This window comes from Myotis brandtii, unplaced genomic scaffold (genome assembly GCF_000412655.1).
Source record: "Myotis brandtii unplaced genomic scaffold, ASM41265v1 scaffold440, whole genome shotgun sequence".
Taxonomy (NCBI): domain Eukaryota; kingdom Metazoa; phylum Chordata; class Mammalia; order Chiroptera; family Vespertilionidae; genus Myotis; species Myotis brandtii.
Genome location: NW_005366834.1, coordinates 3,792,314 through 3,816,763, shown reverse-complemented (window position 1 = coordinate 3,816,763; position 24,450 = coordinate 3,792,314). Strand labels below are relative to the sequence as shown.

The following is a 24,450-nucleotide window of genomic DNA, read 5'->3' as shown; positions in this document are numbered from 1 at the left end:
GATATGATGGATAGATCAGGATGGATCTATAAAATTTTTTTCCTATATATAGTTTCAATGCTTCTGTAGTCACTGGTATACTTTAAATATTAAGAAAAAATACTCTTACTTGATAGTTATCTGGTTTGTTAAGTACACTTTTAGCTAGTGCACATAGATCATTTGAAAATAGTGTATGCGTATAGTTTGTCTGGATGCTTTAAAATTTAATATTTCTTAGAAATCTGTATCAAATTAAACAGTAAAAGTTCTTTACAAAATAGTTGTAGGGATAATTTATATTGAAATTATTGCAGATCATAGTGTAACGAAGCAATTTGGAGCCTCAATATAATAACATACTCACAAAGTTGAAATCCATGTTAGTAAAATAAGTAAATAAACTGTCCGGCTTTTCGCTTGTGTTTATTTTAGGAGTTAGTTATTGGTTTGAGTTTTCTGAAGTCCCTGATATTTTTTGTTTAGTGTTGTATAATAAATACTTTTTAGGAATGCTATAATTCCATCCTGTATTATTTGATATGTATTTTATTTTATTTAGTCACCACATAATCCCTAGCTTATAAGAAATTCTGAGAAGCTATATAATTAATTTATTTTTTCATGTTTAAATTAATGGTGCTTCCCCCCCAAAAAAATTTTTTTTCATAAAAACACAACTTAGAGTTTTATCTATGAATGAAGACTTCAATGGTCACTTGTTAAAACCAACCTTCCACACACCACCAGCACAGTATTAAAACAAAACCAATGTTTATTTTAATGTGGAGTTTTAGCCCTGAGGCCTCTCTTTAGAAAGAGGGATTTTTTAAAAATTTCATTTCTTAAAAGTTTATTTTTTTTGATAAAAAGTAACATTTTAATGAATAGCTTAATATGAAGTAATGGTAAGATCAAACATTGCTTTTAAAATTCAGAACTTACATATTGAATTCAACATCGCATATATTTCAATTTTCTGAAAGGGTGGGGAAAACAAATGTGTTTCGGCATACAGTTTTAAAAATTTTTGAATTCTAAGAAGATGGAGTTCAGAAAGTATGTTTTTGTTTTTTTCTCAAAAGGAATAAGTCAGCATGTTGCTATTGCTCCTTGGCATATGAAGACGCTGTCTTTGTTTTATGTCCTCTGTGTCTCTGAGTCCTGCGATGTCATCACAGCGGAGTGTACTGTACACCACTTTAAATGATAAGAGTTTCAATAGGCACTTTAGTGGAATTAAGAAAAATCTAACACTCTTCCACCGTGATGCCACCTAGCTATCTTCATTCTAGGTTGTCATGTCAGTAAATTGTGTTTAATAGGCCTGAGCTTGTCTCAGTGTGTTTCCAAAACAACAAAACCAAACCAAGCAAGTACATATAATAGGATTTATCTTGTGTTGGCAGAATAAACCAAAACTGACAATATGATAAATATAGCAACTTGCTAGAAACCAGATACTCAAAGACATCTTGTCCTATAAAGCTGTGGGGTGTGTGTGTGTGTGTGTGTGTGATTTCTTTTTTTTTTTCTTAAATTTCTCCTGTTGATATAGTCTTTGCTTCTCCCCTAAGTGACTTTATCAGGATTATAACTCTCTTCTTCGCCAAACATGTCTGCCAAGACTTTAAAGCGGGGGCCCCAGTCTGTCAGATAGTCATAGTCCTGGTCAGCTTCCGAGGTGAGAGAGTCTATGGAGCTGAGGGAGTCTGCGACTGATCCGGTTCCCTCGTAGGCATATGTTGCCAACGAATCATATGGTGGGGCGGTTGGGTCCACATCATTTTCCTGCAGCCTTTGATGAATGAAATCCCTTATGTCTGTGTTATCTTCCACTGCCGGTCTCTGCCGAGGTAAACAGAGGGAGTCTGGCTTTATATCCCTGCGGATTTTGTTATCTTCAATCACTTTTGGATTTCTCAGAGCACCAATGTCGAAAGCCTGGGTGTCCTCCTCCCCGCCTCCTTCATCGTCATAATGGATAACGTTGTCTCTGATGTCTTCTTTAGAGGTCATCAGGGTGTCTTTCTTCTTCTGCCTTCGCAGAGCGACATACAGCACCACTATGACTAGAAGACAAAACATTGAAAGTTGAGAATATGTCAGTTCATCGCCTCATAAAAATAAAATTGATCAGGGCTGACTGATTTTATTTAATAACATACTGTCACTGAAATCAGTAAGAATCAGATCCATGCTTATGTTTTTTCATTATCTAAACTCAACCTAATTTTAAAACTATAACTAACAAGAAATCATAGCCACATTATTCACAGACTCAAATAATTATAGCCTTGTTACAACAAATATAACATGCATTATATTTAAATATTTGACTGTCTGGTAAAAAGTGTTTTTACAAAGATACAAAAAGAAGAATGTTATTGCCCAGCTAGAGTGGCTCAGTAGTTGTGTTGACCTATGAACCAGGAGATCATGTTCAATTCCCTGGTCAGGGCACATGCCCCAATTGCAGGCTCTATCCCCAGCGTGGGGCATGTAGGAAGCAGCCTATTGATTATTCTATTTCATCATTGATCCTCTCTGAACTCAATAAAATATATATTTTAAAAAGAAAAGCATTGTTTTTGTAAATATACAGAGAGCTGTATAGCATTGGTATTATGAAATGTGAATATTATAGCTCATCAACAATAATTAGGTATTATTCATACCTAGATTTCCCAATTATGTTAACTTATTTAATGAAATAAACACAAATCATCCTGTTATAATTTTTAAAAGCAATAAATAAGCAAGAGAAAAAGAGAAGAATATACAATGTAAAGGCCTTAGTTTTATAATCTATTTATCTAATAGCTCTAATTATTTAAATTCTGTGTCTTACTATATTGAGACATTTTCCAAGCCAAATGCCTGGTATCCATATTACCTTCATGAAGCATGATCATACTTTGAAGTAGTTAACTAATATACTCTCATTATTGAATATCTCTTTGTTTCTATGTTGACTCATCGCCATCATTAAATCATGTCTCTCTTCTATGGGTAAATAAGCACAGATTCAAACCATGAAGTCAGCACTCAGCTTCACTGGTCACATATCCCCTCTTCTCCGTAGTGATGATAATAGTTGAAAGAAAAAATGTGTTTGATTTACCACAGCAAAGCCTGGAAGATTCTTGCCATAGGATGATGAAAGTCCACTTATTCCCTCTTCCTCCAAAATTAGAGCTTAATGAATTGAAAAGACTGGGGAGAGATAGGTAGAGCTCCTGTAGAATAGGCTCCTCCCAGAGTTTAGGCAACTTTCAGAACTAAAGGGAGTCTTTATTGTTTGTTCACCTGGGGAGAACATGAGAGGCTGCAACCTCACAGAGAAGCCTGGCATATAAAATAGCTTTAGCGTTGCCACCAGTGAGAGGGAGACTAGATAGATATGCCTGAAGGCCGCCTAAAAGGTATCCAAGCAGCACAAGATTCTTATGCTTCCCCTTACCTAGGAAGGATATGAAAATGGTTAAGAATAAGCTGGAAGATTTCAAGGAGCCTGACATTAGTTAAGAAGGTCAAACAATGGATGGACTTTTAAGTAGAGCCCATGGCAAGATTAAGAGTGCCAACATATACTGCTGTATACTAGCAAAGTAACAAATCTAGACCAGAGCAGGTGCACTGGGGACACTCAGTGTTTGGATGAATAAGTGATGGACGGCAATGCATAAGGTTGACCTGAGCAAGAATAACTGCTACACTGTAACAGCAGCCGTGGCCAAAAGCAAGCATCCAGAAGATGTCACGTCATGCTGGGTTGATATGCAAAACTCTATGATTCGAAGAGCTTTTAGAGAAAAGAAGAGTGTGAGAGAGGACTGGTTGATTTGAAGTTAAACATCTAATTGATCATGTTCTATTTCAGATGTGAGAACATTATTTTGAATCTTCCCTTTTAAGGTTTCTGTCATCAGCACAAACAGATGCCAGACATAATTTACCATAAATTATAATGATATGAAAATACTTTGTTCTACACACCAGGGTACTTGTGTGGAATTAATATTTACAGTAATATTTACATAATGTAAATTGAATTAGAACTTTGCCCTCCAAGCCAAGTGAGATTATGACCCAGAAACTGCTCTTCACAAACTATTGTGTAATGCCTTACTCCATCCTTTACCTCCCACTGTGTTTTTTATTTTGTTTTCAATCCTAGGAATAAAGGGAGGTGTCTACATTTGTCAGGATTTTGTGTGGTTAAATAATAAACATTCATATATAAACTGATTCCACAGTGTCCACTGTGTATCTGTTGCAATTTGAATTTAAAATAATGACTAAAATAACCCCAGAAAATCTCTCTTCACTTTTTGTAATTCCCTGGCAATAAATTAATTCGGGAAATGGAGTCAGCTGAAGAGTTGATGGAAGAGGGAAATCCCTAACTAGGTTTGTGTTTATTCTCCCAGAGATGTTACAGAATACATTTACTTTTATCCCTTTCATCTGGCGTACTGCTAGATATTTCAGTGTGGTCTCTTCTGTTCCAGTGGAAATGGCTAGAATTTTGATGTGAAGAGATGTGAGAAAAGTGGAATAAAAATCACTTCTGGCCCTGACCGGTTTGGCTCAGTGGATAGAGCATCGGCCTGCGGACTGAAGGGTCCCAGGTTCGATTCCAGTCAAGGGCATGTACCTTGGTTGGGGACACATCCCCAGTAGGAGGTATGCAGGAGGCAGCTGATGGATATTTCTCTCTCATCGATGTTTCTAAACTCTCTATCCCTCTCCCTTCCTCTCTGTAAAAGAATCAATAAAATATATATTAAAAAAATCACTTCTGGCTGGCTGTTTGAACAGAAAAAAATAAATTAGAGGTTCCCTTAGTTTATCTCTATTTCTTTCTTCCCCTTCCTCTTTTCTTTACTAGTATTTATTAAACTAATGTTTGAGAACTATTATTCATCTGGTGTATTTTTAATGGCTATATAGTATCTTAGGGAGTAATAATCACTAGGATGTAAAATAAGTGGAGAAGCCAGTACAGTAAATAGGATATTTGTTACAGAAAATTTCATTGCGGCAAGTTCCACAAACTGTAATTGTTTGGAAATCCTCTAAGGCTTGAACAAACTTTTGTATTTTTGCTTATGTTATTTATTTATGCCTGATGCTATACATCCAAAATAGAAAATTAACTTTCCTAAAATATAATTCAATATAAATAGATACTCTTCCTTCTAACCCAATATATCATCTCAGTGAAGAAACATTGATTTACATTGTAATTTTAGGACATACAGGAGAGAGAGCAAGGGAGAAGAAGAGGAAGAAGAAGAAGAAGAAGAAGAAGAAGAAGAAGAAGAAGAAGAAGAAGAAGGAGAAGAAGAAGAAGAAGAAGAAGAAGAAGAAGAAGAAGAAGAAGAAGAAGAAGAAGAAGAAGAAGAAGAAGAAGAAGAAGAAGAAGAAGAAGAAGAAGAAGAAGGGGAGGGAGAGAGGGAGGGAGAGGAGGGAGAGGAGGGAAAAAAGAGAAATGGTTAATATTGAAACCCACCTAAGAGTATAACAATGCACAGCAGGATTGCAATCAAAGCCCCAGTGCTGAGTCCTACAGGTAGAAAAATTGCTTCCACATTACAAGACAGGATGGTACCATCAGAGTCACATCTACAAACTCGAATAGTCATTGTGCTAGTGCTGCTCTGGACAGGATAGCTGCTGTCTTCTATCACAACAGGGAGGAAATACAGCTCTTGTTGCCTCCGGCTGTATCCATTTCTTCTGGCTTCAATTCCAGCTGTGTTGTCTACAAAACATGACATTTATGAAAAGATGGTTACTATGAGCTTCACCTCAAAGTGGATGTCTGCTAAACAGTAAGAAGCTCTTTCTAAATTAATAAAATACATCATATTTTAATTCTTTTGTCATGAAAGATGCCAAAAATTAAATTAATAAAAGTAATCCTTAGGGGAAAAAGAAACATTATTCTTCTCTGGTAAAAGAATTACATTTGCTATTTAGAAAGAGTATAGTATGGTGTACAAAAAAAGAAATATATGTGTTTACCTATTTATTATGACATCAAAATCTCATAGAGAAAAAATGCTTCTGTGAATATTTTCTCACATGATAGCAGGACAAATTTTTACAAGTATGAATTTGCAAAAAAATCTTACCTTACAACCTATTATTTAAAAACACAACAAATATCAAATTGCTATTTCAGATTAACACTTGATTTTCCCCCAACAAATTATGTCTATATATAAACTTTAAAATTTAAATGTTAGAGTAACATCTAAAGGAAAATAAAGTGTGTTAATACCATTAAGATTCATAAAATTTTTTAAATACCACCATGAATTACAATAATCACCATTTTAATTACAAAAAATATTTTATTTTTCATAAAATCAGTAATAGCCATATTTACTTGAAATAGTCTAAGACAATAGCATTCTAAATATTTCATGTACTGCTACCTGGAATTTTGTATTTCTCATATATGAATTTCCATATTTTATGAATTGAAGTGCTTATAGGAAAAGTATTGATGTTCTTCTTTGTGTCCTTTTACAAAGTTCCATGGTAACAGGTAAATTTTTATGTGGTACTTACTTCTGAAGTCACGGACTGTAAAATTTGGTTTGATGGCAGCTTCAGGTGATACTCTAAAGGAGAATTGCTGCCCAGCAGGGGAAAGATCTCGGTCAGCAGCGCTGACTAACTGAATGATCTGAAACAAAGTGGAGATGAAACTTGAAGTCAGTCGTCAGTTTCAAAGGGAATTTTACATTCCAGGCTAAAAAGTTTATTTAATGAGGCAAGCAAGTAGACAGAATTGACACATTGAGGATTCATATCAGTAAATCAATTATTTACAAATAATTTTAATGTACAAATATGTAAACATTGATAGCGTATGGGTTCACTCCAAATCAATATCTGCATAACTCAAAAGCTTAATAGCATTGTACTCACCAGTAGGCAAAATAAAATTAAAATGTACTTACTTGCATTTTAAATTAGATGAAATAAGTGCTTTTGAACCAAAGTATGAAAATGCTTACTGGAACAAAATCTGTGAGTATTTAAAAACCCTGACATTAGCAAAATTTCAGCATAGTTATTTTGTGAGAATGAGTTTTACTTCATAAATAAATAAAATGATGAGAGAGATAAAAGGATGCACATTTGTTTCTGTTGTTATGTTTGCTGTCCCTCAATGGGTAAAAGTAGATTTTTTTCAGGTTTTTTTTTTTTAAAAGAAAGCAGTTTTCATCCAGTTTCAAAGATTTTCCCTAAATTGTCCCCATTGGGTTTTATTGTAGTTAAAATTCTGATACTTCATTAAAATGCCTTTAAGTATTTGGAGATTAAAAATTACTTCTAGAGCCCAACTATGAAATTGATAATTCACTTCATAAATAAGCATCTCAGAATGGTTTTGAGGCATTCAGTAATTAATATATCCAATGGCCTTGCATCAGAATAAATTTCAGGAACTTTGTGTGAGAAGGTGAGAGCCTTGTGCTGGCTTAGCGATCATGCTCCTTGACTTCATCTGAATCCAAAGAAAGACCTTAGATTTAGAATGCCATATCCTGGTCCCAGTGGGCAAAGCATGCATCGTATCTTCTCAGATTGATGCCCTTAAACATGTGATTTAATCTACTTTTTGTTTTAATTTCATACTTAAAATCCAATTTTATGACTCTGACAAACCTTCTGATGTAGATGTGTGTGTATACATACACACACACACACATACACACACACACACACACATCTGAGACTTGGAGTGTCTGGTGCAGTATCAGTAATTTGTAATTTGACAAACTTGTCCTCTAATGAGAATTCCAGTTCGTTGGTTCAGTGTGAATCAGTTGCAGGATTATCATAAGTGAGACTTTAATTATTCAACACCAAAGGTCAGATCATGAAATGTGGTAATGTAGCCAAAGAACCACCCTATAGGCCCTGTGAAACTTTAACTTCACACAAATCCATATGCTCAGATCTACATCTCATCCAAAAAATCTAACTTATTGGAGCACTAAGGACTGTTTTTCAAGTTTTGTTTTATTTTCTTTTAGCTACTTACAAGTAGCATAATTATTTACTAAATTAAAGGTATGTAACATTAATGCATATCAAGAACATAACTTTTGAATAAAAAAAAGTCATTCAACCACCAAAGAGACATGACAATTGGGGCATAACTGTCACTTACTTGGAATAATTGCCCTAGGGAAAATAACTCCCAGATAAATCTTTGCTGATCCAATATATAAAAATTTACTGGTATACACAGCCTCATCTCTTTCTCTTTTCTGTTTCTTATTTTGATACATACATACATACATACATACATATTCAATTATAATTCAGAAAAGATAAATAGTTCCTATGCATAGCTCCTAGGTGAAGGGCAGAATGGCTGAGGTCAAAGCAGAAGATGCTCATGTACTACACTCTCCGCAATCCCAAGAGGCATTTCAGGGTTACGCTTTGTACATAAATGTATCCCAATAGGGCACACAAGCCCAACAGAGAGATATTAGCAAAAGATCCTCCAAGGATACATGTATTTCTCACCAATTTGTCAAGATATTTAAAAAATGAAGTTATCTCTAGTAACTTCCACTACTCCAAAATTTTTAAAGCCTTTAATTTACTAGGTAAACATAGAAGCCTTAAGCAGAGTTCTATTTCCAAAAGGCTTTCATTTAGTGCATTGCAAGTTTCCGATTGATATGAAATAATTAATGTCCCTAATTACTTAAAAATAAAGGATTGACTTTTGGGTATGGGGAGGAGGGATCTGAAAAGTATAAAATGACTAAGTTAAGGTAAACTTCTTATAACTCCCCAACTAACTAAATCAGGTTTTGTATTTGTATAAACATTTATGCAGCATCTACTATTTCAGACACTAAAACAGGCATTGGGCTCATCCTATGTAAATTGTGGGTACATTTAAGGTGTTTATCACTTGGGAAAATGTGACTAAACTAGTCATGCTGAAATAAAATTAATAGTTTCCCCTCAATTATCAAAAGAAGGATTAGAGCAGCATCATCCACTAGATGTTTCTGTATTTTCCCTGACCAAAATTACAGCTACTCACACCACATACAGCTATTACACACTTGAACTAGGACAAGCATAAGTCAGAACATGGATTTTTTTTAAAAATTTAATAGCCCTATGGTAATGGACATCACAGATTTAAAACTATGAGGCAAATGTCCTATACAGCATAGAAGACAGTCAAAATGAAATAAATAATATAGATTAAAGAATGCCATTTTTAAAAAATGCATTCTTTTTAAATATTAAGATTTTTTCAAGTAAAAATTAAAACTTCATATTTTCTTAAAGGAGTAGTTACACTACTTAAAGGTGTTTTGAATATAGAACAAATTAAAGGATATTAACATATTTTTTCTTTTGGAACCTAGGTGCACAGATTGGTTTAGTCAAAATTTTTTTTTCATGAAATACACTTATCTGTTTATGCCTGATAACCATTATTGTATTTTACTCATTCATTCACTCATTCATTCATTTATAATAAGGTAGAAAAAAACCTGGAGGCCCACGATCACCAACATAAATCCAAAGACTTTGACAGAAACTTTCATTACTGTGTGTGTACATATTCATGTATAGTCTTACAACCTAAAGCACATGCATGGAATAGGCCTTTATACACTCTTAATTAACAATATTGATAAGATACCTGTCCTGGTTTGGCATTTTCACACACAGATGTTTCATATGGCACAGCTATTTCGGGTGGAAATTCATTGACATCTAGGACATTAATCAATATGCTGACTTTGCTGGTTAATAATGTGTTACCTGTTAAAATATAAAAAGAGAAAAGATAATTAAAAAATCTGGTCAGTTATTGCTTATACTGAAAATAGCATATTTTTTTTTTAATTCAACCTTTATTTGGAATCCCAATGACCCACTGAGGTGTTGTACTGAGTATAAATAAGAAAGAGATGAGTAAATGAGGTAACAATGTTTCATTCTCAGAGAACTACCAGTGCACTACACCAGTGTTTAATCCTGAAACTCACCACCAAAGTAAGGCCAACCTTTTAGCTGTTAGTTTATCATGAGGGTCACCATCCTACCAGGGTTAGTTCATAGAACCAATCACCAATAATAATATTTTTCACTGGATAAAACACACATTTTTTATGTTGTGTCCACATAATTAAAACATTATTGGTTAGAATCATTCACATATTTAAATAACTCTCTCAAAAAGATTTCTCCTGGAAAGAATGATAAATTACAAAGAGAATGGAAGAGAGATGGCTTTTTACAAATAAAAATTAAACAGATGTAAGGATGTAGAAGTAAATTACTTGCTGATGACTCAGTTGGTTCGAGTGCTGTGCCATGCACCGAAGGGTCATGGGTTGGATTCCCTGTCAGGGCACATAGCCAGGCTGTGGGTTCAGTCCCTGCTGGGGTGTGTTTGGGAGGCAACCAATCGATGTTTCTCTGTCTCTCTCTCCCTCTCCCTTCATCTCTCTCTAGAATCAATGAAAAACACATCATACAGTGAGGATTCCTCTCGTACCTTTCTGTGTGAAAGTATAATGTCTTGCTTATTTTCCATATTAACATTACAACATGCTATTCTTATTGCTAGTTTACCTTATTTGATGCCCATCTGATGAATATTTTTTTCTTTGTGAACCTTATGCACTGAACACAAATATGTAGCAATAAATAAGTAAATAAATAAATAAGTAGTAAAATGTCACTGGTACTTTTATATTCATTATAAGTATAAATTTGTTGAAAAAATAAATGTTATGATATAAATATTTTCACTTAAGGTGTAACATTATTTATTTCACACAAGTACAAAGCCAATCAATTTATTTATTAATTATGAACATATCAATTTGTTGCAGAGTATGACATCCTGGGCATAAGAGACATATATGATGATGTCCTTAATATTAAGAACTTCATACCTGAGAAGATTGCTAAGTTTTTTGAGATCATCTATTTTACAAATGAATAAAATAAAATATAGTGCATGATGTCAATAAATTTTCCATGTAAAAATGTTGCCTAGTTTTGCATTCCATTTTTGGCATGTGATGTTTAAGATGAATTTTCTGTATATACCCTTTTATTTAAATCCAAATTTCAACCTTCAGGTGAAAAGCTCATCATGTAGTTTAATTTCCTAAGAAAATTGGATACTAATTAAGAAAAAGAAAAATAAGAGTAGCATTATCGTTGTGTATGTGATTTTGACAGAGCAATTATACTGATTTAAAGTACTGTTGCAGTTTAATTAGGGTAGTATACCATAAGCAGTTGAGTAAGTCTAAAATAAAATATAAGGTATTACAACATAAATTTGAATTCCATTATATTTATACAGCATTTAATAGTGAAGAAAAAATGGTATCATTTCTAAATTAAGTTTATGATTATACTGGTGTTAATGATTATTATTTCCATATAAATGATACATTGCAAGACTTTATGAAATGGTATGAACTTTTACCATTATATAAATTATATAAATGAAGTGATTCTCTCTTCAAAGTGTTACTCTTACAAGTACTACTGAAATGTTGCCAATACTGTACTAGTATAAATCCAACTTCCCTTTCTTTGAAAATACAAAATAGTTTCATATAGTTACTTGGGGCGGGGGGGAGGAAATTACAGAACAGTAGATAAAAAACCTAGACTCACATGTAAAGTAAGGTACCCATGAAAAGAAAGAGAGGGCAATTATTTGAGCAATAGAAGGGAAAAAATAACTTCAATCTAGAATTAAAATCAATGTTTATATTAAGTTCTCAAAAGTCATCTGCACTCTAAGAGTAACTATTTATATGACTGATTCCACTGTTTTGCTCCCTAGTCATAATCTTTTGCAACCTCCACCTGGAGGTTATATGAGAGCACACTTAAATCTGAAGTCTCTGTAATCCAGCATAATTTGCATAGTTATAGTTTATTTAAATTCTTTATTTTAGTTAACTTCTAACTACTTCTAAACTTTACTATTCTCAATAATAGACTTCAGTCTTAGTTTTCCATAACCCAAAACAAATAGTGCTTTGCATGTAATGTGATATTGTATGAAAGATTATAAAAACAAATGTATAAATTAATGTTGAGCCTGAAATATAGTAAGCCTAAAGTTTGATTTTTCTGTACATATGAAAATCATATCACTTGCATTATGTTGAATTAAAAAGAATTTATAACAAAATAGATTTATATGCCAAATAGACTTAAAAATTAATTAACTAACAATGTAATCACAACTCATAATGATATGTATACATAGAAAATTTCCTCCAAATATAGTATTTCCTAAGTCAATTCACTGATTTTTGACCTATTCCACAATAACTGGAAATAATCCATTATCATCCAGATAATTACATGATTAAGAAAAGAATTATCTTTGGTATCATCTGTTTATTTTACAATTATATAAAACACTAGAGGCCCGGTGCACAAAAATTTGTGCACTGGCAGGGGTGGGGGGGTGTCCCTCAGCCTCATTTGTGCCCTCTCACAGTCTGGGACCCCTCGGGAGATAACGATGTGCTGGCTTAGGCCTGCTCCCAGGTGGCAGAGGGCACGCCCAATCCCTAGGTGCAGCCCCTGGTTGGGCTCAGAGCAGGGCCGATTGGGAAGTTGGGGCACTGCCCCCTGTCTTGCACAGAGCAGGGCGGATCGGGAGGTTGCGATGCCACCCCCAGTCATGCTCAGGGTAGGGCCGAATGGGGGGTTGGGGCACTGCCCCCTGTCACACTCAAGGCAGGGCCGATGGGGAAGCTGCGGCACCACCCCCTGTCACGCACAGAGCAGGGTGGATCAGGGGGTTGGGGCGCTGCCCCCTGTCACGCACAGAGCAGGGCCCATAAGGGGGGGTTGGGGCTTCGTACCCTGTCACACACAGAGCAGGGCCGATCAGGGGGTTGGGGCGCCGTCCCCTGTCACCCACAGAGCAGGGCCGATCAGGGGGTTGGGGAGCTCCCCCCTGTCACGCATAGAGTAGGGACAATAGGGGAGTTGGGGCACCGCCCCCTGTCACACACAGAGCAGGGCCAATCAGGGGGTTGGGGCACTCCCCCCATCACACTCAGGGCAGGGCCGATGGGGAGGTTGTGGCTCCACCCCATCACACACAGAGCAGGGCTCATGGGGGGCTTGAGGCGCCGCACCCTGTCACACACAGCAGCGCCTTCCCCTGTCATGAACAGAGCAGGGCGGATAGGGAGGTTGTGGCCCCGCCCCCTGTCACACACAGAGCTGCAGGGTGATCAGGGGGTTTGGGCTCTGCCCCCTGTCACGCTGCTCCAGGGGCCAGGAGGACTTGCAGCTTTCTGATCCGGGGCGTGAGGCCTTGTGGCTCGGCTGATCCCGGGTTCGGGAAGCCTCGCGGCTCCACTGATTCCGGTGCTGGGAGGCATATTACCCTTTTACTATATAGGATAGAGGCCTGGCACATGGTATGAATAAAGTTTACTTTTAAACTCTGTGAATTCAAGCAAAATAAAGCCCAGAATAAGCTATTCTTTTTCTTTTTTTAAATCCTCACCTGAGGATGATTTCTAGAGAGAGTAGAAGGGAGGGAGGAGGGGGAGAGAAGTAGAAACATCAACGTGAGAGAGACACATTGATTGGTTGCCTTCTGCATGGCCTTGACCAGGGGTGGGGAACCTGCAACTGAGGTGCATGCCCTTGACCTTGAGGCTGTGGGCCAATATGCTAACCACTGAGAAAAACTGGCCAAGGCCACAGTAAGCTCTTCTTATTGCAGAATATTTAATTAATGCAGGGTATGTGTTTAGCCTCTTTATTTTTCACACAGAAATATAGTGTTTACCCCAGCAGACTTACCAAGGGTTCTAAAATCCATCCACACAGTGGTCTTTAAATAAATACTAGACTAGACCAGGGGTAGATAGAGATTTTAGAAATGTTAGCTTACTCCTATATTCTGTATAGATAGATGATAGAGGATAGATAGATAGATAGATAGATAGATAGATAGATAGATTGATTATGGGTCTAAGTCACAGTTCTGCATATGTTCCAGTAAGGGCCAACATAATTTATGACACTCCACACACTTAGGTCTCCTAATTTTCTTTTAAGTAAATATTAACTCAGTGGGCCAGCATGTGCCCTAATTATATTAATAATATTAAAAATAGCATTCTCTAAGAGTTTGAAAAATCTAAGTCTTTGAGGATCAACGGCCCTTGCTTCCACTATAAGGATCCATAGTCTCCTTCCATTTCCCAAATAGTTGAAGCTCAACACTCTGATTTAGGTGCCAGGCATGCTCCAACAAGTACCCTTATAGCATGACGATGGTTTTATGGCCTGGGTAGCTGTTCTAGGGTTCTAATGTAGTTATTCTTAGTTATTTTCCCTAATGATATGTATTATAGTAATAGCAAAATAAAATAGAAATATTTTCATGTTGAAAATTTCTGATAATTTGAATGAAGTGAATTTTTGGAGCTTCTGTGTCTTTAAAAAGTCTCAAGATTAGCATAATAAAAACAGCAAAGTAGTAATGCATAAAAGAATTACTAGAACTCTAATAAAATTATTTGGATCTCCAACTATAGCAACACTGATTAATGACTGCTTTTTAATTAATTGGAAGTTGTTCAATCATTGTACCATTTCATTTCACCTGAGAGTTTTTATAGAAGATGCAGGGACTAACATATGCTAGTTCAATCTGCAATAAGGTATATTTATACAATTTTGTTCTTCTTGGCAGGGCAAGTATGGGCTATTTATTTCTCAGTCATTCAGTATGATGATAGTTTTCTGCTCAGCTGGCTAGTTCAATCAATGAAAATAGCCTTATGCATAAGAATATGAATAAAGTTTACTTTTAAACTCTGTGAATTCAAGCAAAATAAAGCCCAGAATAAGCTATTCTTTTTCTTTTTTTAAATCCTCACCTGAGGATGATTTCTAGAGAGAGTAGAAGGGAGGGAGGAGGGGGAGAGAAGGAGAAACATCAACGTGAGAGAGACACATTGATTGGTTGCCTTCTGCATGGCCTTGACCAGGGGTGGGGAACCTGCAACTGAGGTACATGCCCTTGACCTTGAGGCTATGGGCCAACATGCTAACCACCGAGAAAAACTGGCCAAGGCCACAGTAAGCTCTTCTTATTGCAGAATATTTAATTAATGCAGGGTATGTGTTTAGCCTCTTTATTTTTCACACAGAAATATAGTGTTTACCCCAGCAGACTTACCAAGGGTTCTAAAATCCATCCACACAGTGGTCTTTAAATAAATACTAGACTAGACCAGGGGTAGATAGAGATTTTAGAAATGTTAGCTTACTCCTATATTCTGTATAGATAGATGATAGATGATAGATAGATAGATAGATAGATAGATAGATAGATAGATAGATAGATTATGGGTCTAAGTCACAGTTCTGCATATGTTCCAGTAAGGGCCAACATAATTTATGACACTCCACACACTTAGGTCTCCTAATTTTCTTTTAAGTAAATATTAACTCAGTGGGCCAGCATGTGCCCTAATTATATTAATAATATTAAAAATAGCATTCCCTAAGAGTTTGAAAAATCTAAGTCTTTGAGGATCAATGGCCCTTGCTTCCACTATAAGGATCCATAGTCTCCTTTCATTCCCCAAATAGTTGAAGCTCAAAACTCTGATTTAGGTGCCAGACATGCTCCTACAAGTGCCTTATAGCATGACGATGGTTTTATGGCCTGGGTCGCCATTGGGAAGAAAGACATCCTCTAGAGCTACAATACAGGTGATCAATGCACCATCCACACTTTCACCTGGAGTTAAGGTACAGGGCCTACTACTCCTACTTCAAAAAATATGCACAAGTTTTGTGTGTGCATTTATAAGAAGGTTTAGGTTAGATTGGACAGTATTCTAATAATAATCTATGGATACTATGGCTTTGATGAATAGAAGAGACTGCCTCTGGTCAGCTGTCACTATGTCCAAGTCCTATACTCAATATCTTAGACAATTCATTTTCACTATATTGCCAAACATCTTAGGAAACAAAAGCTAATGTACAACATGGTTAAACTGCCCCCAACATTCTGGATGAATGAAATAACTGAAAGTTAGCATGAAAGGAATGCAGAATAGCATATGTAACTGTGACAGGACGTGATACTGGAGGGAGGAAAGATGACAAGTGTGAAAGGAGGTTTCGGGAAAACAAAGAGGATGGGGGTGGGGACTCCAAAGGGGGAGACTGGCGGTCTGTTCTGCTGATAATATCTCTGCTCAGACTGGATCATCTGTGTTCAGAGCCTAACTGAGCAAGGAGGGCAGGAGATGGCAGAAGAAGGATGCAGTAGAAGAGTAGCCTGTAATGTGCCTACTTAGCATGACAAAGATGTGTGAATTTCCTCAGGGTCAAGTTAGTACAGCAGAAAGGAGCTGAAATTGAAAAATTATGCTATTAAATCACCAAAGAAGACTGCCTGTTCCACAAGGGGGATGCTGGAATTAAAAGGCTGTAAGGTCTTCTGCTGGTGGCCATATCAAGTTCCTATGCAGGTGGAATGAGAGATACTCCCTCCCTTCCAACCACCACCAGCAGCATTAAATAACTTAAAAAAAGTCACAGGAGAAGACAGTATTTGGGCAACTGCCTTACTGCCAATCCATTTTAGTCATAGATGCAGTGGCAACCAAACACTATATGGGGACAGATAAGGGAGATTTGTGCATTTTTATCTCCCTATCTCTTTTCCACTCTAACGGACTAGAGAATCTATTCCCACAAGCAAAGAATCACGGTTCTAATTTATAGTGTCATTGAGTTCTGCCATTATCTATCTGCTGCGTAAAACAAATGGCCCCAATGTGTAGTTGCTTGAAATAATTACACTTTCGTATTTCTCACAATTGTGTGGGTAAGAATCTGGGCAGGCTTTGGCTGGGTAATAGATTGCATTTCACAAGGTAGCGACAGCAGTTACATTGCGGTATTCAGCTAGCAAGTGGCTGGGACTAGAGGTTCCAGGTTTCACTCACACTTCCAGAACACTGGCAGGTATGGTTAGAAGGCGGAGCTGACCTTGGATGGTCAGCCTGAGCACCGGCCTCTCTAGTGTGGTAGCCTCAGGGTAGCCAGCCTTCTCACATGACAGGTCACTGTTCCAAGGTACAAGGCAGAAGCTACATTGACGTTTCTGTTAGGCTTACCTTTAGTAATCAGAATAACCTGAAGGGAATGGAATGTGCTAAACACATCACCAAGGCCTGGGAATAGGTGTCTGATTATTCATGTTTTGAAGCAGTTGCTGAAGATAAACAAAACTGTTTCTTATTTACCCCCCAGTGAGTTGAGATTGATCAAAAGCCCCTCAAACAGAAACATTCACAGCCAGCTCTTGCCCCCCCTCTCCCCCACACACACACCTGAGAGGTGAAATTAGCTGCCAAAGTATTTATATCACATGCACAAAATTAAATAGGCCTGAAACAAAATGAACGATACTCAGAAGGGATTTCCCCAAATCTTTCAAGAGATCATAAGCAGATGGACTGGAAAGATACACTTTTGTTGCAAATGGCTGTACTGATAGCCAGATGGCACCACACACACCTAATCTGTTACCTTAGGAAGTTGTGATAAATACCCTTGATCATCCAGCCAAACAAAGAAGACCTATACACACACCTAATCTGTTACCTTAGGAAGTTGTGATAATACCCTTGATCATCCAGCCAAACAAAGACCTACAATCACTCAGTCCTGGGGATTCTCTTCTGGTCCAGGCAGGAATCAACTCAAGCAATCATTTGTAACCATCCTATAGATTCTGAGTGACTCCTTGAAGAATACTTAAAACTCCTGTGTATTCCACAGTGATATTCATTTTAAAATTAGATTCTAATGAAAGCAGAGAGAAGGAAGAGGGGTGATTTTTAAAATGCAGTCTTCAATTTCAGAAAATATTTCAGAATGGGTGATTTTATAATTACTTCCTCCTGCCTGGCCAATGAAGCTCCCAATCATAGGGGGATCCGATGTGGAAGAGAAGTGGGGGGTCTGGTGGGATTTTGAGGGTGCAGCGGGGAAAGGGATGAGGTCACACAATGAAATGCAGCACTGGATATTCATGCAATCCTGCAAACAGGGCTCGCTGGCAGCTGTCACAACCTCTCCGGACTGACGCCCTGAGGGAAACGAACAGGTTTCGGAGTTTCCCCAGGAGACCACTCAGCTGTCAGTCCAAAAATGAAAAACACCTCAGCAGGGACTCGTTTAAGAGTGTTAAATCCAAAAGCTGCAGTATAACATCGAGTCCGTCTATGCCATACTTACTAACTTTACGCGCAATTATGGAGAAATTATACTGTGCCGTGCTTTCTCTATCTAGCAATTCATTAGTGGCGATGGTTCCTTCGGTTCCATCGATTGTAAAGTAGCTGTCCCCATCACTCTTCCAGTCTATGAAGTACCTGTATATAAAAAGGAGGAGATGCAAATGCACAATGATTACACATTAATCATAACGGCAGTCAGGCTAACTTGACACAGTTCCTTATTTTTTCTCCCTGTAGCTATTACCCACCTTGCAATAAAGAAAAGTGTAAATGACAGCTTCTTTATTGCAAAGTCAGTATGCTCAAGGGGAAAGGGGAAATAATGAAAGATTTAGTGCTCCTGCTGTTCATATTATTTTAGGGTCTTGACACCTTGAAAGCTCAGCAGAGACTAAAATTCTGAAGCTGACCATGGGTTTCCTTAACCTGCTGAATATTAAAACCTTTTTGAGCCGTAAAAAATCCCTTAATGGCGGCTTTGGGAAGAGCTGGGGGTGGGAGAGACATCTGGAAACAGCTGCAAAGAACTTCGGCCAGAGCAGAAGTAGAATCTTTGTATTCACAGATAGGGAAAAGGGCATCATATTAAGGAAATTGAGGGGACATTTTTAAACTGACAATGTGGTAAATGCACAGAAATCTTTCCCCCAAAGACATATAAAAGGGCCATTGTTGTTTATTGTCCTATAAATCTGGACACCTTTAAAAAAACAGTGACCTTGGTTAATACTGTCTTTTTTTATCTTCTTTATTAGCTAATCTTCTTGGTAATAACAGACACTGCCATTTTAGCTACTGGACTAAAAAATCCAAGAAAAAACAAAACAAAAAACAGACATTGAATTTATATAAATCTTCAGGTAATGAGAGAAATATAGTGGCGTGCACACACACACATATATGCATACGTATGCATATATATGTATATATATAATTATATTCAAACATATATTTTCAATCATAATAATAAACATTTTGAAATTTTACCATGTACTGGACATTGTTCCAAATATGTATGTATGTTTACTTATTAAAACCCCACAAAAGCCCTAAAAGTGAGTATTATTAATCTTTCCATTTCATATATGAGGAAATGGAATCATGGAGATATTAAGAAATTCTCCCAAGTTCACCTAGTTAGAAAGTTTTAGAGCTAATATTTGAACCAGGTCATCAATGTTTTTCCTTATAATTATTATTATAAAGTAGTACCAATTTTAAATAAGCATTGTACATGATAGGGTTTTGCTAACCAAAAGGCTCAATGCACCATATATTTATCAGCATTATTCTGGCCAGCTGAATCAAGACAAGGCCACTACAAACCATGGGTGAAAGCAGATGACATCTTCATAATTATCCCATCTAAATCACCAGGCCAAAAGAAGTGATCTATTTGTTCATCATAGTCAGTTTGTTAAGGTATCTATTTCAAAATAGCAGACAAGCTGGTCATTGGAAACTAGGGCAGTTTGGATGTCATTTTGGTGCTAAATCAAAATTACTTTGCCTTTATACCGTAGATGAGATTTATAATTCTTGTCAATATTTGTTAGAAACTGATTTCTGAACCAGAAGATAGCTGAGAATTATAGGATCAGCATGTGAGTCATGCTGTTAATCTGCCTTTGATAATTCTCTTGTTGATCTGAGGGGTGAGAATGCATTGATGTTTAATGATATCAATGTTGTATCCTGTCTCATAAGAATGTTCTCAAAAACCATAAATGAAGTTAAGGCACATTTGAAAGTCAGGGAGTACAGGGTATAATGAATTTAATTCTCTCTATCACATAATCTTTTCTGGACAAGAGAGCATTTCTCACAGTAGCCCTTTTCAGAACCTTTACTCAATAGGGTCCATGCCTAAATTAAGAAGAAAATTGCTACAGAATCTCTTTCGTGACTATAACATTTTTGGAAGAATGTTGGTGTAGATTGTGTTCATTTGTACAATTTAGCAAATATTTCCTCAGTGTCCACTATGTTTTAGACCCCATACTAGGATTGAGGCATATAAAAATAAATAAAGTACAATCCCACCAATGAAGAGTCTTGTTGGGTAGACACATATAAAGAGATTTCAACATCTGCTAGAAGAACAAAGAAGACAGAGAGTGCAAAGAAAAGACATGCAGTTGAAGCCTATTGGTTCAGACAGACTTTTCTGCAGGTGCTGTTTGGCTGATATTGGAAGATGGTAAAGGAATTTTTGAGGAGAAGAGTGAGGCAGACAAAGTGAGGAGAGGAAGAAAGGTTTTTCAGGAAGTTTCAAAAGTAGTTTAGCAAAGCCATGGAGTTTGTGTTAGGAAACTGCCTACAAGTTGTTGGGAATTATGGAAACATATCTGAGAGGCACAATAACTTGAAAAAAGGTAAGTGATTTAAGTCATGAGTTATAATAAGGAGATAGGCTATGATCCTGTGGGCAATGAAGACTATCAAAGGGTATAATTAGGGTATGGATTAAAAGGTAAGGCCTTTTAATGGTTATCGTGGTTATATTTGTTTTATTTTTTTCCATTATTCAACTGTGTTTTAAAGATTTGTGAAAATTTAAAATACTGGTAATATCCAGTATGGACAAATGGGCAATGTCACTGTTTTGTTCCATGCAATTTTGTTATAACATTGATGAGAAAACAGAATTGATGCCGGCAAGGGCCATGTGTGTGTGGAGCGTGCGCTTTTCTCCCTGTCTGCATGGGTTTTCTCTAGGTGCTCTGGTTTCCACACACACACACCCCGCCGCCCCCACAGAAGATGTGCATATGAGTTGAATTGGCCTGTCTAAATTGTCCCAATCAGAAGGAATGTAGGTATGTTGTGAGTGGCTTTGTGATGGAAAGGCATCCTGTTCAATGTTGGCTGTATTTTAAGGGGACCAGACTGTAAGCATTTCCTGTATACCAGAATCTTGCAGAGAGAAAAGGGTATAAAGGGGTATAAAGAGATTTGATTCAATGGGTTATGAGAAGTACTTGAAATAACTAGGGATATGCCGGATGAAAGAAGGAGACAGAAGGACATGCCAGCTTCCTTTGACTTCATAAGGATGCTGATGTAAAGCAGGTGTTAGATTTACTTGTCACATTCCAGTGGAATAGAGATAAGACGGGGCATTGAATCTATAGAAATTATTCAGATAAATGTAACAAAGACATGTCAGAGCTGCCCAAGGTCATAACGAGTATCCTCAGGGAACAGTAAGCACCATGAGTAATGAGAAATTGACCATCTAAATGCTTGGTGCAGAGGGAGTAGAACAAATTTAAGCATGGATGGAGATTCTACAAGTACTTGACAATGCTGAGATGCTATTACTATTACCCATATAGAATGAAACCTATCTCTCTTTCTTTGCATGGAATGCAACGCTTTAAAAAAAAATAAATATTTTTATTGATTTCAGAGAGAAAGGGAGGAGAGAGAGTGAGAAATATCAACGATGAAAGAGTGTCATTGATTGGCTACCTCTTGCACACCCCCTACTGGGAATCGAGTCCGCAACCCAGGCATATTGATTGGCTACCTCTTGCACACCCCCTACTGGGGATGGAGCCCGCTACCCAGGCATGTGCCCTTGACGGGAATCGAACCCGGGACCCTTCAATCTGCAAGCCGATGCTCTGTGCACTGATATGAACCAGTTAGGGCACAATACTTTTCAATTACTGTTTCCTAACAGCAATCTTGTTCTGACCGCTACAAACATACTCTACTCCAAGCACTCCAATAAATTATCACTTTACAAATATAAAATTATTTTTTCATAACCTATTTCAATAATATCTATAGTCACATACTATAATTCCCTCATTTTACCCCAAATAATCAAATCATTTTGGCATATTCACAAAGTTGTGCAACAATGCAGCAGTTTTTTTAAATTTAAACTTATTCACATATTTTTCATTTAATAGGGTAAGCTCCAATTATTTGAAAATTTCACTTGCATGAGACAAAAATTGTGATGTGTGGTGTTAGGATCTTATATTTCTCCTATGTTTATTTTTTAATAAGTAAATATTTCTAGTATAATATTGATTATTTTTATAATTTTTACCACATTTTAAATTATTGTCTTAGTGTCTGCTCTGGGTTTTATTATATAAAGCTTAACATTGTATTTTTATTCATATTAGCTTAATTCTAGTCAAATATAGAAATTTTATTTCTATGTAGCTATGTTCTATTAAGTATATATGTATACATATGTTTACATATATTTTATCTATATTACATCTATATATTCAAAAGCCCAATAAAACATTGTTATAATTATTGCTGTTTATAATTTTATGTCTATTAAAGCTAAAAAATAAACAAAAGCAAGTATCTTCAGAAGATTTTCTGAGTTCTCTATTTTTTTTAAAATATAGATTTTTATTGATTTCAGAGAGGAAGGGAGAGGGAGAGAGAGAGATAGAAACATCAATGATGAGAGAGAATCACTGATGGGCTGCCTCCTGCACACCCCACCCTGCAACCCAGGCATGTGCCCTCACCGGGAATCGAACTGCATGAACCTGGTTCATAGGCCAATGTTCAACCACTGAGCCACACTAGCTAGGCTGAATTTTCTATTCTTATGTTCATCTTATAACCCTGTGAAATTCTCTGAATCACTGTCCAGGCATGGGTGAAGGCAGAGGGTGATCTCATTTTGGCTTCCCAGGAACTAGCAAAATGGAGTGAGTGATTGGGCCCCATATGAACTGCCTGCCAGGGGTAGAGCCTGTGTCCTTCCAGTGGGGTTGGGTGGGGGAAGTGAGCAGCCCACCTCCCAACCACACCCACAGGAATTTGTCCTCTGAGACTCAGAGTTGGGGGGATGAGAAACCCTGCCCCTCCGGTAAGATGTTACATCTCATTGGGAGCTGAGGGCAGAGGAGTCATGTTTTCTCAACCACATCTGGGTTCTCTGTCCAGCTGAGTTGGGAGATGGGAGTGGGAGGCAGGGCTCAGGCCCTGTGTCATGTGCCACAGTCTCCTGCCATTCTTAAAATGTTTCAGTAGATTTTCTTCAGTAAATATTTCTTCCATTTACTATATGCTTTTAGAAAATTTCCAGGGACAGTAAATGGTAGATTTTTATTTTTAAAATAATTTTAAAAATATAGTTTTCACCATTTATGTTCGTTTCACTGGGAAGTGTCTGCAAAATAACATCCCAGATCCTTGGCAACACAGAGATGAATAAAGCTAGTCTCAGGAAATTCAAAGGGCCTTGAGGAAGAAAGACAACCATCTGCACAGAAAGTATATAAACTGCCTTATACTTGCCAAAATCTACCTCAAAATTGAATGCTGTTACTTAAATACTATATTAAGTTCAATGCACAGATTTTATTTTCTCTACCTACCTAAGAGCTAAATATTTCTCCTTCAAAGCAATGCATTTAGGGTTTTAAAAATTTAAATATTAAGTATTATTTAGGACAAACATCTACTTTTGGTTTCTTAAGGACTTTCTTCGTTTTCATACTAAAAACACTAAATCCCAGAAAACTCTTCAATCCCAGATGAAATTCAGACAATTAGTCACTTTACATCTAGTTAATTATAATTTACAGCAATGTTATAATTTACAAAGCTGATTAAAAAAGAAATATATCTTTGTACAATGAATCACTGTACACATGTTATTTTTTATTGTAATTTTAAGTTTTCCTGGACACATTAAAAAATTCATGTATACACAAAATGCTATGTCTATATTGTTGTTTAATGCTTCTACACATATATCAATCCAAATCCAATTATCTTGCAACTTTAGTAAGCAAATTCATGTATTTAGTTCAGTCTAACACTGACATAGAATTTGATTCTATAAATCAACCACCATTGAGTGGTAGTGAATAATAACACATAAAGATGCTGACTTTCTGAACAGAGAGAACTAGAGTGATATACTAATTCCTTCACTTACCTTGAGCAATCAGGTTAGAAATTTCCCCCTAATGCCTGTTCTCTTTGTCTCGTATAATATTTGGAAAATAATATCCACCAAACAGTGCAATAGTGAGTTCTTGTAAAGATGAAATGAGAGAAGATATATGTGCTTTGGCATAGAATTGTGTGTGTGTGTGTGTGTGTGTGTGTGTGTGAG

At 36.7% G+C, this 24,450-nt stretch overlaps 1 protein-coding gene across 1 annotated transcript in view; it reads right to left on the bottom strand.

Annotated features, from left to right (window-relative positions):
* Nucleotides 1–906: 906 nt before the first annotated feature.
* Nucleotides 907–24,450, bottom strand: part of CDH12 (cadherin 12, type 2 (N-cadherin 2)) — a 277,650-nt gene continuing 254,106 nt past the window's right edge. Inside the window, 5 exon segments of the mRNA XM_014546325.1 lie at nt 907–2,051; nt 5,498–5,749; nt 6,565–6,682; nt 9,692–9,813; nt 18,337–18,473. Coding sequence (XP_014401811.1) covers nt 1,552–2,051; nt 5,498–5,749; nt 6,565–6,682; nt 9,692–9,813; nt 18,337–18,473 — 1,129 coding nt within the window. The 3' untranslated portion in view covers nt 907–1,551.